At 40.2% G+C, this 19,305-nt stretch overlaps 1 protein-coding gene across 3 annotated transcripts in view; it reads left to right on the top strand.

Moving 5' to 3' along the window:
* The first annotated feature begins 605 nt into the window (after window positions 1–605).
* Window positions 606–19,305, top strand: part of ADAMTS20 (ADAM metallopeptidase with thrombospondin type 1 motif 20) — a 103,331-nt gene continuing 84,631 nt past the window's right edge. For all 3 annotated transcript variants that reach the window (XR_003923604.1, XM_030015753.1, XM_030015752.1), the window contains exons 1-4: window positions 606–792; window positions 1,180–1,526; window positions 14,609–14,771; window positions 18,657–18,916. Coding sequence is in view for 2 of the 3 variants with exons in the window: in XM_030015753.1 (XP_029871613.1) it covers window positions 702–792; window positions 1,180–1,526; window positions 14,609–14,771; window positions 18,657–18,916 (861 nt within the window). In the remaining variant the exon portion in view is untranslated. The remainder of the gene's footprint in view (window positions 793–1,179; window positions 1,527–14,608; window positions 14,772–18,656; window positions 18,917–19,305) is intronic.

Here is a 19,305-nt window from a genome sequence, read left to right as displayed (position 1 = left end):
ACGCTGACCCTCCCTGAGGGGACACCCTCGACCTTCGCAGCGCTGCCTCCGCCCTTCTCAGGGCGAACCCGGCACCGCCAGCCTTCTCAAAAGTCCCGGTTTTGTCTTCGCTGACACCTCTCTCGGCCTCTCATGCCGGGCGACGTGGGGAACCCACACACAACCGGGGCCATCCCTTCCCGCCCCGGCGGGTGCTGAGCGACCGGCCCGGGCGGGTCGACGCCTGAGAGGGGAGGCGGGGCGGCCGCCCTCCGCCATTGGGCAGCTCCTGCCCCGGGGGCGGGCCGGGCCTCCCCCCCCCCGCCCGCCGCCCCGAGGGTCCGCTTTGAAGAAGTGCGGGTCCGGCGATGGCCACCGCCTGAAGGCAGCCGGGCGGCGTTCTCCTCGCCTCCCCGCCGGCGGCGGGGGTCTGGGGGCAGAGGGAGGCGGAGGAGGAGGAGGAAGAAGGGCCGGGAAGGGCCGCCCTCGCCCACCCCGGCGGCGGCGGCGAGGGAGCTGGGGGAGCGCGGGCGTGAGGGGCTGTGAGGAGAAGGGAGCGCGGGCGTGAGGGGAGCCGCGGAGGCAGCGGGACAGCGAGGAGGGACCGGGGTGGGGGGGAAGCATGGAGGAGCCGCGGGGTGCGGGGCCGGCCCAGGCGGCCGGCGGCTGCTGAGGCAGCGGCCCCGGGGGGCGCTGCGGGCACGCCCGCCGCGGAGCGAGCCATGCGGGTGGCGAGGTGGCTGGCGGGTCTGCTGTGCCCCCTCTCCCTGCTCCTCACCCAGTCGCGGGGAGTCCGCTTCCACCCGGGACAAGGTAAACAAGCGGTAACAAAGGGCGGCGACCGCCCCGGGGGGGGGGGGGGGTCCCCCGGCCCTGCGGCCGCGGGCGGGAAGGAGGAGGGAGCGTTTCCTCACGGCGGGGCCGTGTGGGGTGTGTGTGGGGGAGCAGCGGGGCGGCCGGTTTTGGGGGTGCGTCCGTTGGGGCGGCCGCTGCGCGGGACGGCTCGGGGTAAGGGGGGCAGCGGGCGGCCGGAGCGGGCTCTGGAGGCAGGGTGTCCCGTCCCGTTCCCCCCCCACCCCAGTCCCGCTGCTGTCACTGGACCCCTGGCGAGTGCCACGAGTGCCGTGCCGGGAGCCGTTTGGGTGAAGGTTGCCGCCGTGCTGTCGGGTCAGGCTGAGTCTCTTTGGCTTTCTGTTGCAGAGACCTTAGTGAAGCGGCTCTCCTCGTACGAAATCGTCACGCCTGTCCGGGTGAATGAATTCGGAGAAGCTTTCCCTCACACGCGTCACTTCAGCAGGAGGAAGAGGAGCTTGGAGGCACCACTGGAGCCCGCTGCTTTCCGAACGCATTACCAGCTCACTGCGTACGGGCAGGTCTTCCAGCTCAACCTGAGCGCCGATGCGGGCTTCGTTGCTGCTCGGTACGCTGTGGTGCACGTAGGGGCCCCGCGGGAGCAGTCCTCCCCTGATTTGCGCCACTGTTTCTACCGCGGGCATGTCAACGCGCAGGAGACGCACATGGCTGTCTTCAGCATCTGTGGTGGCTTGGTAAGCATGTTGGTTACTGCCTCCTGTCTCCATTCATGTTCTTCTCCTCCCTGAAAGAAATGTAGTGGGATGCTTTTGCTGCAGAGCTGAGCTGGAAATTCTCGGGCATCATTCCAAGTAGTTGGTCATGAAATGTCTTGGCATCCGCAGTTTGCAGTCATGATGATACTCTTTTGGTGGGATATACAAATGCTGCTTTCAAAGGATCTATGGCTGGCCTGTAATAGATTTGGTTGATGTAACTCCTGACACCAAGAGCATTATAATGGCGGAAAAAACATGCCTCAGAAACACAGTAAGCTATTGTTTTGATAAAATGATGCTGTTAGTTGGCATCGGTTATGTGTTTGTCGCTTTATAGGTACTGTGTGGTTATGAGTGAGGAATAATGGTGCTTGAAATGATGAGAGAAGAACTAATGTTGATATTTCTCTTCTGCTGCTTTCAGCAGTGCTGTAGAGGTGTGTCATGTTCTAATAGGTGTGCAGCAGGGCTCTCTAATCATGTTTCTGTTAAAAGGGAATGGGAAGCTTCCTACTAACTTCAGCGGGAGCGTGTCTATAAAACGCTTCTTGGGAAATGAAATGAGCAAAGAAATCGAAACTCCATGGATACACATTCTTTACTTATCCCTTGATAGCATTCCTTATGTCCTCCAAAGGGATAATGAAGCAATAGTATTGCGCAACTGTCTATCAAAACTGGTGTACTGTGCTGCTAAATTTCATAGTTTTGTGTCTAGAAACAAGATGACCAATACCTAGTGCTTTACCACAGCGCTGTTTATTGAAATGCTGAGGACAAGTATGTGACACGCACACTATAAAAATACGATGTTGTAAATACTACTGTGAATTTAAGTTGAGGGTGTTCCGTGTTTTTGGCAGCCGCTCAGGAAAGTAAAGGTGCAAGACTTTTATTTTTGGAAATTGAAAAAAAATCCCACTTCATATTCTAGTCTCTTTCTAGTAGCCTATAGAAAATAGAATGGAGTTGGCTGGATGCGTGCAGGAGGGTGTAATGTGTATTAAAAGAAGGTGATACACATGATGGAAAAGAGGATCAGAAATAACTGGCACTTGAGAGAGACACCTCTGTTGTCTCATGCTTATTCTTGGCCATTTGTGTATATGCCACCTTGTCTTTGGGTTGAGCTCTGTAGGCTTGGGCTAGTCCTTGGAAATTACTGGAGAAGCAAGCATTTGAAAACAGTAACTCTGTATTCATCAAAGTTTTGCCTATATATCTTGCTATACAAACAGCTGTCATTGGTTCTTGTCTGCATTACCCAAAACCCAACTCAAACCCACACCAAATGCCCCGATATGTTGCCCTAACTCACAGAGGGAGTAGGAGAGAGGAGGAATCACAAATATGTTGGGGTTTTTTTCCATGTTTCATCTACTAAGATGCTCATATACCGTGGCATTGAGAATAGTGTCATACTCTATAGGGAATAAATATGAGAAGTTTTAAAACCTTCACTTTTCATAACTTTCACTGCCTGTTTTAATTCTGTCCCTGCAAACCGTCACTTTTCATTACTTGAAGGGACCACATGTGCTGAAAAGATTTTTTTCTGAAAAACCTGTACCTACTGCACTTAAAAATCGTCTCAACTACCTGTTACTTAGCAGTTCTCAAACTCTTCAGCACAAGACCCTCTTCTCTGTAGTAATTTGAATGTCTCACTTCTCTTGTCTCTCTCTCTGCTTCACTGGTACATTACAGTTTGCATCACGTATGCTTCCACTCAGAAATCCCTGAGTGCCTTTGCCTCTTCTAGATGAGCCTTGTGAACTTTCACTGCAGCTTCTGGCTGGATTTCATGTCCTCAGTCATTGCCTGGCTGACAGAGTGCCTAGTCTGAGCTACCAGCAAAAAGGCCTTGCTGTCCTGGTGCTCTCGGGACCTTCTCTCACTGCTCATTTCACCTTTTGCCCAGGCAGACACAGCCTTGTGGAGGGTCTGTAGCATACCCAGCGCTGTGGCTGCTTTCCACTGACTAATGAAGCTGGTGAGGTTTTCAGACGAGGAAGCAGAGCCCTGCATGGGTGCTGGTGCAGTTTTTGTGGGACATGCCTATAGTTCCCCAGGGAGGGATTGTGTGGGGACGAAGAGGCGGTCATAGCCAGCTGGTTGCCTGTATCTGCACAGAGTATCCTTCACCCTGACTCAGAGCTTTTAGCCTAATGTTCTTCCTCCTCCTCGTGAATTCAAAGTAAATGTTACACTCTCGATGTGACTGCCAGGGGAGACAACTTTTTTGGAATCGAGAGAACGGATGTGAAAGGAGGGAGATAGAGGCCAGGTGGAATTTTCCTGAATGCATTCCTGACTCCCAGGTGGGGTGCCCTCAAAAATTAGTAAAAAGATATTTTTTTCTCAAGGTTTTTAAAATTTCATAGCTTTATGCATTCAACAGATGTACCTGCAAAAATAAGCTAGTCAGTTATTGCTCTTTTATTGAACGGTACCACGCTTCATGAATACATGCAAAGATTTAAGTGGGACTGCTGCTGAGGTAAGATATTACTTATCATGAGTGAGACAGTAGAAACCAGACTAGTGACTCGGTAGCCCTGTGTTATATTTATTTTAAGTAAAATCCCTTCTCTTCGCAGGATCCGTTTTCCCGAAAGCTGAACTTGAGCTGGGTGTATGGAAATCAAAATAGAAGAGGTTGCTTTGAACTATTAGGTATAATTTTATCTTCCAGCTTTGCATATATAAGGCAATTGCTGTAGACCAATGCTGTAAAAGCTAGGGAGGCAAAAAGGACTTGGACTTAGATAAAAAGGTACAGGAAACTTAAAAATGGAATTTTAAAAATTGCTCTGAAGATGTGCCTGAGTGATCTGAAGTTAAACCAGGTACTTGCGTTCACTTTATCCTGTAGGCATCTGTCCCCAAGCTCTGCACTGCCTTCATTCACAGCTTCACTCCTGCTTCCCAAGTTCCTTCTTTTCTTTTTTTGCATTCTCAAGTTGAGTGTGTTCTCCCCCTCAAGCTCTGCTTCCTCTTTTCACCCTCAGTTAAGCCTTTTTCCGAGTGTGCCAAGAGCATGTACAACCCAGAGTACCTATGGAGCATTGCTTAATGGCTCCTGACACCCTGTATGCAGTTTTGTTGTGTTACATTTCAGACCATGCCCTGGGTTCAGGGATGCAAATGGCAAAGGGAGGTTAGAAGGTCAGCAGGGAGTCTGTAGTAATTGCAAGGAGGGAGTGTGTAATTAGGGAAGTTTGGGATGCCGTCAAAGGCAGAAGGTCATTTGAAGTGATGGCCTGGGTGCCTAGTTGAACATCTGATCATGTACAGGCATATTTGTTGCATCTTTAGAGTAATTTTTGAAATTTCACACTTTACTTAATTTTATTTTCCTAAGTTCTATATCTCTTTTACTGCTTTAGTCAATTACAGCTTCCTACAAACATGGGAAGCGAGATCTGCTGAGGACGTCCCTGGATGCATGTAGACTAAAGAGACCTCTCAAATGTTATCCAGACAGCAAAATCAAAGAGGTACAAAAAAAATATTACGAAATCATTTAACTTTTGAGAACATATGGCTTACAAGTTTATTCACAAACAGGAGCAAATACCAGTGAATAAAGTATCTTGAGATGAGGGAGCTATCACCATTTATAACTTGAACGAGCCTTCAATTTGTAGCAGGCCCCTGTCTGAAGAAAGGAGCTTTTTTTTTTAATCTAATCCTGAATGAATGCTATAAAAACAGGTTTTTTAGTCCTTTGAGAAGCTTGGTGTTATTTCTTAGAGGTCAGGAATGTGTTGACCGATGCTGAGGATAGTTAAAACCAGTTCTTGTGAGCTGGGAGAATGCCTAAGTGCCAAAGGTGTTTAATGTGACTGTACTGTGAGAGAGGGAAGAGTAAGAAAGGAGAAACATATATCTTTTTGGGTGTACAGTCTCTTGTGTATAAAGCAACTTCACATGTTCTCTGACTGGCAGAAGTTAGGAGTAGGAAAGTACATGTGAATCTTTTCTTGCATGGATTTGCTAGCTATCAGCTTTCCGCAGTCCAGGAAGGCAGGACTGCTTTGTTCTAATGTAGCTTCTGGAGTGTAACAAGTCTGTGTGACAAATTCCTTTTGCGGGAGCTCAAGGAAGCTCCTTGGTAACACTCCTTTACTGCACATTAAGCTTACTTTTGTCTGGAGGATGGCAGGAATATGAACCTAAGTGTGGATCTTCAGAATTTCCTCAGTACAAGAGGTTGTGTTTATTTTTTTTATTAATACGGGTCAGCGGATCACCTTTCTGAGAGATTTTGAAAACAATTCTGTCTGCTACTGTGGATGAGTGCAGTGGTTCCTATTAAGGAAAAGTAGGCAGTCCTGGAATTTATCTTAATGAAATGTAATTTTTAATTGTTTGGTTAAAAAACAAACAAAAAACCAAGCCAAACCAAAACTTGCTAGAAGCTAGTGCTAGCATAGCCAGCGTCTAGTTTCTTGTGCAGATATAGTGCAGGTAACAAACTCTAGATATTTGCGCCTCAGTTTTGTTTTTTTGCTTAGTACTAATAACTTCAATGAGTTAAGCTACATTGGTTTTCCAAAGAAAGCTTTAACACTTGTAACTGGAAGATATGCTTACTTTGACATAACTTAATGCTTTAACTTATGGGCTGTCACTTCAAAAAAAGTTACTTTGTAAATCTGAAAAGCAGATTAGTTTTCAGCATTCAGGAAGCATTTATAAACCTGTGAGCATCCATAAGCCACATAATAGTTGTTATAGATTTTTATCTTAGTGCAGAGATTCCATCATAAGCTGGGGAAAAAAATCACATTGAAGTGTCAAACAATTCTTGTTTGGACAAACTAAGTCTTATTGCTGGTGACTGACGTGATGACTTCCACTTAATAGTTCTGGTTTCACTTGTCATATAGGTGTACAAGGTGACACTCCAGCTCTGAATCTCTGCAGTACAACAGTCAAAAATGTAGTGCTTCCATTATCACCCTGTGCACTTGTTCTATCTCTCACCAGCACAAAATGGTTTCAAGTACAAGGATTGACTTTGCAAGTAAAAGATAAAATGTTCTTTCTTTTTGTCTGTTGTTTTTATAGCTAAAGAGAACAAAAAAGGATCAGGAAATAGACTGAACTCTACCTTCTCTACTTTGAAAAGGTCTAGATAAATATTTTTGTACTTGATTGCTTCATTTGAATTTTTAATTTAATTTTTTGTTTTGCTGCTTGCTTCTCTGATTATTTATTCTTTTGCTCTTGACTTCATTTCATTTATAGTTTTTATCTCATTTACTTTGGTTTGTTTTCCTCTTAGCTTTTCCTTAATGTGTTCTCATGTATCTTTTACTGTTGCTATCTTGTCTCTTTTTAGCTTTGTTTTCCTACATATAGACACTAGATGTCTTCTTCACATACATCTGAGAGTGGACCATAACACTTGAATTTACTTGAATATGATCCTGTATCCCAGAGTCAATTTCTGCTTGCCTGCCTTGGTAAAATCACTATTCATCACAGAATTTGTTATAAAATAGTAAGACAGCTTAGGTCACCCCTGCAGCTGTTACAAAAACCTGAAACATCCCCAGTACATTTTCGCCAAGCTCTTTACATCTCTGATCTTCCTGAAAATGTTTCCACAGATGCTATGCTTTTACACCTGGACCAGCACGGATCAGCAAATACAGGTGGTAATTGCAATTGTGAACTGAGAAAATACCAGGGGTTGTGAATTGTGCAGCTGAAGGTCTGTCACAGAAAATGTCTGTGGGAAGCAGCAGGATCTGAGTATGTGTCTACCTTTTCACCAGCAATTCTGCATGAGCTGCCCTTTAAACAGCCTGGGACATGCCTACGTAATGTTTTACGTCAAGGGTGCTCAGCCATCGCTGGCCTGCCTTTTGCCCACATCCTGTGTCTGGTAGCCTTCTTCCCGGGTGGCTGCTTCAGCACATTCTGTTTGCCAGATAGATAAATTGTTCTGATGGCTGCAGCCTGTTCTTAACTGCTGCCTTTATAGAAGATCCACAGTCTCTCTTTTATCACTTTGCGTTTATATGACACAGGTGGATTTGCTGGAAAGCTGTGGGCAGCCACGGGAGGTTGGATTTACTTTTATTTATATATGAGCATGTTCATTAAACTTCCAGGAAGTACACAGAAGGTACTGTGCATGAACATGAGTGATAGGAGTGTCACGGGAGGAGAGAGGACACAACATAATGGCTCTTTGCTGTCACTAGGTGAGCTAAGTTACTGAAGTAGTGTGCAAATTGGTGCTTTTTTTTTTTTCCTCTGGTCTTAAGTTAATGCTTCCAGCCCCAGGTGGCAGTCAACAGTTAGCCGTCATGGATCTCGGGAAACTTTGTACTCTTGGGGAATAGATAAGCTTCCCACATGAGATAACGTATCTGCAATAGTCTCAGTTGTTATTCAGTTTCAGACGTACCCTCATGTAGAAAATGGCAGGGTTATGGTAGCAAAGTCAGACGCTGCGAGAACAGGTCATATCCTCTGGGTATACACATATTGACAAAAGTACTCAAGGTAGCTTACTGCGTGGTTGACTAAAACGGGTGAAAATCTAGCCATACCTTGCGTGTACTTGAGTGATAACCACCTGATGGTGCATATGAGGTTGAAAGGACTTTATGGAGCTATTCATCTCCCAGTGAGAGAAAAAGGTGGTTCTGCATGTACTTAAAAACATCAAAGCTAGGAAGTTCTCTTTAAACAGAGATAAGTTGCAAATGTAAACTTGCTTGGCGTTTACTGAGACAGACAAGATTATATGGTGGAGTTTCCTCCAAGATTAAGTGAATGGAACCCATAGGTCTGTGTTCTATGGGAATGCTTAGCTTGATGATAGTTTATTTATGTGTTGAAAACAAACCCCCGAGAAACCAAAAATCAAAGCCAACCACCCCCGCCCTCCCAGAAAAACCCAACCAGACAAAAAAACCTTTTTATGTACATACACATTTTGTTTCAGCGGTTTCAACAAGTATTGCAGAATAGCTGCTTTACCATAATGAAATCTCCATGTATATGTATCTATGAAAAAAAGCTGTTGTGTGTAATTTTTAATTGACTTGTCTAGCTTGTTCACTGTGAATTGTATATAAAGGTAAAAATAAATAAATCACCGCTCTTTCTTCCTTCCACTCCAGTGAATCTTGTTAATTGCCATGAACCCTGTTCTTTCCAGCTGTCTTTGTTATTCTAACATTCTCTCAATTTCTGTGCTATGTAGCCAGTCTGTTGCGGCTACAAATTGTATTTAGAAGCTCCTGGAATACCATTTTTACCAGGTTTCAGCCAGACTTTCTTGCCTAGAATAGCCTTACAAAGGGATGTTCAGGGTACCTAGTGCCAGGTTTTACACTTCCTGCAAGAATATCTTTTCTCCTATGCGTTATGCAAAAGGGAAATATCTTTTTCTGTGTGTGTTTGTGTTCCTGAGTGAAAGTAACTTGGCATTGAGGACTCTGGATCCAGTGCTACAGTTATCAGTATGGTTAGATCAGGTGTGATCTAAACATACAAATGGGTAAGATGCCTTTAGGAGTCTACATGGAATTCAAATTCCAATCTGGAATTACGTAATTTTATTTAACCAGTGATTAGGTGCCTTTCCGGACCGGGACACTTTGGAGCATAGGTAGATGCCTCATCAGTTCTGTCAAGGTGTGATTACTATCTGCTCATGAAATCTTAACATCACAGAATTTGTAAGGAGATGTAGTTGATCATAGTTAAACTTATGACAAAAGATTTTTTCCCTATTATAAGCTTTTACCGTTTTATTTCTCTCTAAGAACTTCAAATATAATGTTGCTTTCAATCACTAGAAGTGATTTCCACCAGAAAACACTTATTGCCAGATATTTCTTCCCTGCTGCTTAGCTGGTGTATTATTTATTAATTGTTTTTAGCTGGTGTATTATTTATTAATTGTTTTTAGCTGGTGTATTATTTATTAATTGTTTTTAGCTGGTGTATTATTTATTATTTTATTACTATTTTCTTATTTCTATTATATTAGCTCTAGTTTTAATTAATACATTAGCTTGCAACCACTACCTCTGGTTGTGTTTCTAGCTGAATTATCTTCTAGTAGAAATATTTTTTCCAGATGTTGGCAGGATACCATGATCAGATAACCTCTAATACTTTTTTCTTCAGTGAACTAATTAAGCTACGCTTCTTAAGTCTTTCGTTAGAAAACATTGTAACAGTGGAGCAGGAAGAAAAAGGTGAAGGGCTTCTCACATGATTCAGAAGAGCTTTGAATTAACGCAATGGGGAGGGAGAGGAGGGGGGGAAGAGAATAATGTAAAAGGAAGGGATTTTGTAATTTACTTGGACCATGAAAGTACTCTTGCTATAAACTACTTGCAGGTTTTTGAGTTAAGAAGCCATACCATGAGGGCATGAAAAATACTTGAGCACAGGAGTGGAGCTTACCTGGGAGGGAGTCTGCCAGTTTAGAGCCACGTTTTCCAGAACTTCAGTTGTTCTTTTAGCATTTTTCTGAAATCTTTCCAATTTTGCTGTTGGACATATTAATTCCACGTTTCTGAAACCTGCTATATATCCCTTATGTTTTCCATGTGTTCTACAAAGTTGCCATTATACACAAGGATGTAATTTGTATATGGGCATGGTACGTACTTTAACCATAACTTCTGCAATATTTATTTCTACTACTCTTGGAATAGAGCAAATACATTGATTAAGACTATACAGTTTTAAGCCACTTTAAACCACTAAGACATACCATATATAGTGAGTAGCTGTGTTGATCCATTGAACCTTGATTTAATATAAAGTGTCTAACTCATCCAGAGTATTTTAAATCCAAGAAATAAATTATCTTCCTCATGTGGGTTTTCTCATAAATTTCCTCAAATCCATGCATATGCATAGTCCTGGGTAGCACTCCCTCTTTGGACCGCTTATTTATGATGTGCAAGAGACTGTTTTCAATTTTGTACTCTACTTCTACTGAAGAGATCTTTTAAATGTACTTTTACCTCTTTATCCGAGAACAGAAATAGAATGTTTCAGGCAGATTTCTTGTTATATTATTTGAGAGGCATCTGTAGATGGTAAGTAAATCCAGTTCTTTTCTGATTTCATTTCCTGCATATGCTTGGGCTCCTGTTTCAGCAACCTGCCTCTGTACATCTAAGTGACTTTGCTTTATTTGGTTTTACCAAAAGTATTTTTCATTTGGATTTTCATTTGGTTCTCACAGCCCTTTTGCTCGTGTGCCTAACACGCAGTAATAACTCCATTTGTATCATCAGAGTCTGTCACCAGGTTAAGTATCACTTTCATGAATGAAGGACTATAAAGCAGACGGTGTACCTGGTGGCTGAATTTTTGTAGACCTATGTGTTAGGAAAATGAGGAGATAACCATGTGTAGCTAATCAAACTCCATCTTTATTCTTTGTAGAGAATTTAAAGGATTGGAATTGGTGGCTTCAAGCTCAATGTCTGCTTGGGTTTTAAATGACAAATCACATACCCTTCTTAAGATACAGCACTGTTTACATCTCTTATCCCTTGTTCTTTCTCATGTACAATATAATAAGTTCTTCTCAACTTGGATAGGGGATGTGCAAAAAATTTATCGTAGACTACTGGTGGGAGGTCTTTCTAACTAGTCAGTGGTAGTAATTGTTTACTTATACATTGTTGAAGAGGAGAGAATTCATTGAGGAAAGAATGAAAGTTTGTTGCATTATAGATTTTTTGATCAGCTGTTTCTTCCATATCTAAACAGACAGTTGATCCTGGGATACAGTGCAAGAATCAGTGGGCCAGAGAGTGAGCAAGTGAGAGGAAGCCTGGCTCCATTTTTCTAAAATAGTTAGCCCAAGTATCTGGAAAGGTAGAATCTCCAGTCTTAAGGACACTATTCTGCTTTATTGTATTAATCTTTTGATTTAAAACAAAAAGCTAAGAGTAATTCTGAGGTCATGAAACATAATATAGGATTCTTCCCTTCCAGCTGTCTGTCCTAACTTTTTGGGCTATAAGTTTGTGGTGTGTTTTCTATTTTCTTGGGTATAACAAAGGAGATTTCATTCTTTTGCTTACTAGGTAATTTATCTAATCATTTACTGTGAAGATGAGCACAGTTACTGCTACTTCTGAGTATCTTTTAAAAGAGGGAGAATTGCCTGCTTTTTTTTTTTCTCCTCCCTAGATGACTGCAGTGTGTCATTTTTCAGCACAGGATTCTGGATTTCAGTTAAGATACATGTATGAGTTTTGACTGAGATACTTAAGACTGTAGAGTAATTAAAGTTGTGCCACAGATGTTGCCAGGCATTTTCTATTGTGTATTCATTATTAGGTTCAGCTTGATGTGCAGGCTTTGGAGCTCCATTCTGGGTTGCCTGATGGGCTGGTTTTACAGTAAGCTCTTGCTGATACGAAGTTGCTTTTTTGCCAGGAAAAAATGGCTCCCCGTTCCAGGTGACCCTTACTATTTCAGTTGAAAAATACCTTTCTTTGGTAGGAGGCATAGATTTTTAACTGCACAGAGGAGTTGGTACACAGCGTACATGATTTCCATTGCTAGTGCTTAAACAAGGAAGTGTGGGAGTGCGCACCTAGAGGAGGGGCAAGGCAGGAATAGCTCTTTCGGAGTACCAGCAATCCTGGATTGACTTAGATCAGTCATGATGCCTCATGTTGACTCTTCCCAATCCACTGGGTAGGATAATGCATGCATAAATATAGTTTTGAATTCGTAGATAGAATTTTTCCTGTGGTAGCACTTGGTTGTCTGAGTATGGGGTCAGGAGTCTGAGTGGAATTTTCAAAGTGATCAGACTCACTCAAAAACATGTCTTACTCATTTTTTAAAAAATTTTTTTTTTTTTGAGTGTTAAATGGTAGAAAAATATAGCCTTGTTCTTGCAGTTCATCTCTTCCAGTGGAAGTCTGATATTCTGGAAGATGAGTTTAGTTTAAAATGTAGCACAAACTCTTTCCTTAATAGTTCTGTGCTATTATTCTCATAATCAGTATGTTTGTTGTAGCTGAAACTGTTTCTTTGTAAAATCTGAAAGCCTGTTAGTTGGAAAAGCCATTGAAGAAGCAAATACAGAATATCTGCTCTAGCTATTAGAAGGAGTAGGAGGGAAGTAAAATGTATGTGTGGAGTAAAGCAGTAGCAAAAATGTTTTTGCTTAAACCTAAAATAACATTTTAAATGTCTCCTATCTCAAAATAGGGTTTATGGTATGTCAGAAGAAAAGAGTTAATTAGCATGTTAGTGTTCACAAATAGTATGGGGTCAAATTTATTGTGTGTTGTTAATTGGAACTTTAATAATTTGTGTAATAAACATTAACGTGGATCTTAGCATCAGTTGTTGCTGCTGTCCCTGAGTGACAGGCTCTTCTTCTCTGTCCCTGTCATTTTGCCCAGAAGGTTGCACCTACTTAGGACTAACTGACAAGCTGTGGCATATCTGTTTTCATGAGGCCCTTTCCAGGGAGGCACATAGCATTCTGAGTACACTCGATCTGCCATCCTCTACAAATCATGTGCCCTGGAAACACTGGGTGCGAGAAGGCTGAACTGAACATCCAGCATGAAGACTACTTGCAAAGAATTTAAAGTGGGGGGAAAAAAGTGTTTCTGTGAGTTAGATTAAACGATCTTGAAAGGAAAATACTACTTAGCTGGGTCTTTTTTCATTCTGCAACAAAGGTGATGCAGAGGATGCAACCACAGTGGGTTTACAGTAACTGTAAATTTTGGATGATATGTATGCTATGTGTCAGGCAAGATTACAGATAGTCTGACATATGCCTGAAGCCTAACAGACTTTTAAACGTAGAAAACTCATAACTGCTTAGAAGGATCCCAAATTCAAGGGCATATTATAATTGCAGCACAATACCCTGGACGCTAAGGTAATCTGTGGCAGATTTTAAGACTACTTGTAGGTTGCTTGAAAAAAACCTATTCTCTCTTCTCTTCTTGTGTATCTTGCTCTGCCACTCTCTCTATAACCCTGAGTTTCAAGGCTGACATGAACACTTAAATCTCTTAAATCATATTATGTAGTTTATCACTATTCTCTTATTGGTCAACACGCCTCACTAATATGGCAAAACAGCTAACAGGATGCAGTGCGCCTGCTCACTCTAGGTGCTTAATTGGCTGAAGTGAGGAAGTTGCCAAAAAGTCTGAAAATAATTTGATGAAATTCTTACATGTTTTTTCCTTCTCATAGTCTCTTGAAATAAGGTCTTTAAGCCATAGGAAACTATGTAGTTTGTTAGAAATACAGTGAGAAAGAAGAGACTCTGTTTTAGGATTTTGTAATTGAATGGATTATGGTGTGAGGGGGGTAGGGGAAAGGAGCTTAATGTTTGTTCTTTTTCATTATATATGTGCCAGTGCTTTTGTTAGTAATCAAGTTCCTTTGGTTCCCATTACATAGTTACCCATGTGTGCCCGCTATATGGGGAGGGGGGAAATTGAGGAGAAAAATGCATTAATGAAACCATCAACTTTAAATTCCTGGAATTCATTTCAAAGTCTTTAAGAAGAATATCAGGCTAACACTGTTTCTAATCTGTGGGCAAATGGCAATTTTAGAAGAAAAATATTATATAAATCATGTACAGGACAGAAGGCAACAAATCAGTCTAGAATTTGGACAACACTCAAATCCTGAATTTCTTGATGGCCTCTGTTCCCCTTTACACAGTTCCCAGTGGGTCCTGCTTGGTTATACCTAGATTCTCTTTACTTTTGTGATCTCCTTTGTTTCATTAACTCTGTCTAGTAATTACTAGATACATTGTTCATACACAAGGTAGTCTGTTATGAATTATTCTGGTGGGACAAGTCTCTGAAAGCAAACTTCTTTGCCTTACCTTCAAGCTTCCATCTCCAGCTTCCACTGCAGCTTACTGCCTTATGTGCAAATTTACTTCCATTAATTTCAAAATATTATCATACATAGTTTATTATTTCAATGAAAATTATTTTTATACCAGTATTTTTAGTAGAAAATAAATCAATTACTTCTCTTACTTTCAGATGGGCACCTTTAAGGCACATGATGGTGAATATTTTTTAGAACCTCTCATGAAAGCGGATGGAGGTGAACATGAAGATGAGCATAACAAACCACATCTTATATACAGGCATGAAGAACTTAAAAAAAAGTATCAGAAATCCCATAAACCTTGTGAAGTTTCAGGTATAGTCATACTTTAAGTTTCAATGTGGCTTTTTCAAATGTCAGATGTTGTTTTTAAAAAAAAAAAAAAAGCAAGATTTAATGTGGTAAATAATATTTATCTCCAGATTGTTCCATTAGAACCTACACATTTCTTTCATGCAGGCTTGGCAGCCATTTCTTTTTTTTTTTTTTGCCAGTGGATAATTCAAATGTAGGACAAAATGTGCATGTAAAAAAAAAAAAAAATTCATGATATTGCAAGAATGTCTCTGTGCATTTACTTTTACACCTACGTTGTCCGATATGTAAACATTTAAAGAGTAGATCAACAGGAGTTGTTGATAATGTTCACAAAAGAATGAACTTAAATGCAAGTCTAACATAATACAGGACACTTGTCTTCCTTAATAATGGAAGTTTCTAATATTACCCATTAATGTAGATTTTTTTTTTGTCCTTATAAGTATTTTAATAATTTATTCATACTACTTATTCATAAAATTTAGTTTTATTTAAAAGAAGGGAACTGGAGTAATTTACAAACATACTATTAGCATATGTGACAAGTGAATGGTTTTACTTTCATAGATTCACAGTATATAGGTTAATCATTAAGCAAAGTAACTTAAGAGCAAGCATGTATGCACTGATAGTGACTATGAAGGACAAAAAAGCTTTATTAGTACCATGAAGCAGTGAGTAGAAAGCACTGTGCTGTAAACCAACATGTGTTTTAGCGGGGCAGAAAACTTTCAGTAGTTGTTTTTCATAGTTATGCATGTATCTTTGTAGTCAGAAAATAGTATAATGTGGGAAAGGCACCTGCAGCTATAATCAAAGTACAAAAACTAGACAAAAGAGCACAATTAGAAAGGATTTATTTGAAATTGTAGGTATCCATAGACTCATTCTAAACGCTGAGATACCATCTGTTTTGGGATATAATGATGTAGAAGCCTTTGAAGATCCTGCCTGAGCAATGTACTTCTTAACGTTTACTGTTATACTAGTGCCATTTTAAAAATATTTTTCATTGTGTTGGAAACATTTTTTTTTTTTTTTTTTTTAAGCCTAGTAGCATAAATGCTTTCCTTTTGCTTTTGATAGAAGCATACGGGCTTTGTTTATTTGGCTTCAAAGAAAACACAAGTGGGTGGAGATTCACAATAGGAGAAAGCAGCTTATATTTGGTTCAGCTTGCAATTTAGAAATATCCTGTCTAATTAAAATTCTATACCTTTCGTGAGATTTGAAATCTGCATTTATGCATTTTGAATGTACTTGCGTTTCAGGAATGGTTGAGTGCATAAATATGACTATTTGAAGAAAGGGAAAATAATGAAACTTCAGCTTTATTTTCTTAAGGAATATCTGTCCAGATGTTTGAAAATATAAATTGCAAAAATAATGGTGTAGCTTGGGTGGCTAGTGTTTTTAATTTTGGAAAATTCTTAAAGCATATTTTATATTCAGAAACAATATGTTGAATAATGCTTTTCCATAGATCCTAAGGCCAGAAAGCAACCATTATGATCATCTTGCATTCAACAAATTCTAGTGAAAGGCATTTCTTTTCTTTAGCTCTGTTTTAGGAAGCTGATGCTATCTATTCATTGATTGTTATTGCAGAAAAAGGAGTTAGTACTTTGTCTGAAAATCAAGCAAGTGTTGTTATTCCTGATTCTTTTTTTTAATGATGAATAATATGTACTGAACCAAAGTAGAGGTCTTTCAGTTTGTGTGGTTTGGTTTTTTTTAATATGTTGCATATGAGAATTCTATTAATATAAGCAACCTAGTGTGAGGAAGAAGGCTCCAAGCATTAAGAATATGGTCGTTTTTCCCCCTTTTCATATATTGGAGCAACTACAAAAGATTGTGAGCCAGGGATTACTGTCATTTTGGGGGGAGCAAAGTTGCAGAAATGTTCATGGAGAAGAACCTTGTGGTGTTATATTTCTGTACTTCTAAAGAAGAGATTTGTCTCCTTTAAGGCTAGTCTTGCCTGGTTATTCATATCTTCCTGTCAGGGAAGAACAGAGTATATCTAGCAATACTTGTGATCATGAGAGCTTCTCTTTCTCTAGTAAGTGAGCCTTGACAGAGGATATGGAGAGGCATAGTATTCAGTACCTTTTTTTAGTTTGAAATTGGACCATGGTAATTACTTCTAAAATTGTTTAACTGATCTTTTCCTCACTTTGTACTCATTTCTTCTAAACTAAATTAATTGGAAACCCAGGTACAAGCCTTACTCAAGTCAGGACAGGACATCTGCTGCATTTCCTCTATTCATAAATCCTGTTTCCTTATACAGGGAAGCTCATCTGAGTTTGCCATAATATGTTTTTGATAAATGCAATAGCTATTATTCATCCACTTGTTGATGTCTGGTGTTTATAAACAAAACTAATTTGTTTTGTTCTGATATTGAATTTGTCTTGGCTGGTCCATAAATTTAGGTTGTCTTTAAACTCCCACTTTAAATATAGATGCTGTTTCCCATTTTGCCAGTACTCTGAAATCTCAGACACCTTCTGTGACCTAGTAAAGATAATGTGCATATGAGATCGCTCCAGCCAGTTTTCTTCAGTGCATCACAGTCAGTCTGAATGCATCTAATACACGTAGGTACTCAGGAACAAGTTCCTCATCAAAGCTGGTCCCCAAATTCTACCCTCGTTATTGTTAGTGCTCATAGTTTTTGCAATTATTATAGCTATAATTTGTGACTGACTTTTAGACAATTGCTCAGCAAACTTTAAGGTGCTTGCTGTTGTCCCTCAACTGTTCTTTTCTGGCTGTATTGTACATCTGTATGTAAAGTACCCTAACTTTAAAGAGGACAGACAATTGACCTGTCAAAAGTAGCTTAAAGTTTATGCATGAGGGCTCTTCCCTTGAAATATAGAATGCATAGATTTAAAACTTCTCAAGTTGAGGGTGACAGAGTTGGGATCTCTGAATTCTTGAGCCAGTGTTGTAGTCACTATGTCATTAGAATAAGAGGATTAGGAGACATATCCTTTGGCTGCTACTTTTTAAGAGGAAATCTAGCTTCCAGAAAGACAGTGGAGGTTTGTTCTGAGGGGCCCGAAGTGTTTAGTTAGGTGCTTATGTTCTGGAGAGTAGTGTGAATTCAGATATGCTTCTCAGTTAAGTATTTTTACCTGGGCTATTGCTATGGTGACTCCCTGATCACTGCATGGATTTTATGTGTTGGGCATCAGAAGCCTCTGGTGTCTGGACTATACAGTTTAATTGGAAGTATTACAGTACTCAGTTTGGAGGTATCTGAGTAGGTTCTATATTTCCTTTAGAACCTGATCCTACATAATGTGTATTAACAAAGCTGTCAAGGAAGTCACTGAAGGCTTTTGATAAGTACTTGCTTATGAAGTAAACTCCATATTTATATACATTTAATGTTATATAAATGAAAAAGTCAATAGGGACTTGAATTCAGGACTCAGCCCTAATCTTTGTTATGGTTTGTTTTGGTTGATTCTGTTGGTGTCAAATGTTTGTGTGTAAAATACATATTTTGTTTAATTAACTTGCTTCCTTTGTTGCACTGCTTAAGCTGTAGTACTTATCTCCTTCTAGCCTGCCTGCTTGGATTATACTGCATTCTAGGAACTGTATAATACTGCTATCTCTTAACTAATTTTTAATAATGAATCCATATATGATAGAGTTATCTGACAATGTACAAGATGTCTAATTTGATGTTCCTATTACAGCCTTCCATGTTTAATACATTTTTTTAATTCTTGCACTGGTTCTCTTGGAAATGAGATCATAAATATACATTTGCTTTGTCTATTTTGGGCAGCCTTTTGTCCATTTCTCTTTTTAAATTTAGAAACTGCATTCAACAGTAAATCCTTGTTTACTTTACAGAAAAAGAGTTGAAGAAGAGCACTTTACTACATCCAACCTTCAGCAGTTTAAATGAAGAGAGCAATATTTTACAGAAGTCTCTGAGTTTAAAGTATACTTTAAAGAACCTATCCATAGAGGATGGTGGCAATCTGCATTCCAGGAAAAAACGTTTTCTTTCCTATCCAAGATACGTAGAAGTGATGGTTACAGCTGACACCAAAATGGTTCGTCACCATGGACAGAATTTACAGCACTACATACTAACACTGATGTCAATAGTAAGTAAACTTAAGTTCATAAATATTAGCAATTGCAGTTATTTCTGTTCTGTTGTTTTCTGTTCTGCAACTTCCCTGTCTTCTGGTTTGACTGAATTCTGTATTAAATGAGATTCCATAAACATAAACAAAAAAAGCAGAGCCAAAACTTCAGATTATGTATCTTTTCAGTTTAATGCAGTAAGGTGTGTAGGTGAAATGTTGTGACCTATTTCCTGATTTGCTGTTGCATTAGAAGAGTTCTTAAGCTTCAGTGAGTTAAACATATAGATGAATTACAGCAGACAGAGGTTAAAAGGCACTGTGAAAAAAATGCTTGGTTATAGTAATCCTAGTTTTTCAAGTAATTTCAAATTAATATGGGTCAGACTTTGAGTTGGCATCATTTA

This window comes from Aquila chrysaetos, chromosome 5, assembly GCF_900496995.4.
Source record: "Aquila chrysaetos chrysaetos chromosome 5, bAquChr1.4, whole genome shotgun sequence".
NCBI classification, from domain to species: Eukaryota; Metazoa; Chordata; class Aves; order Accipitriformes; family Accipitridae; genus Aquila; species Aquila chrysaetos.
This window is presented reverse-complemented; position numbering and strand designations above follow the sequence as displayed.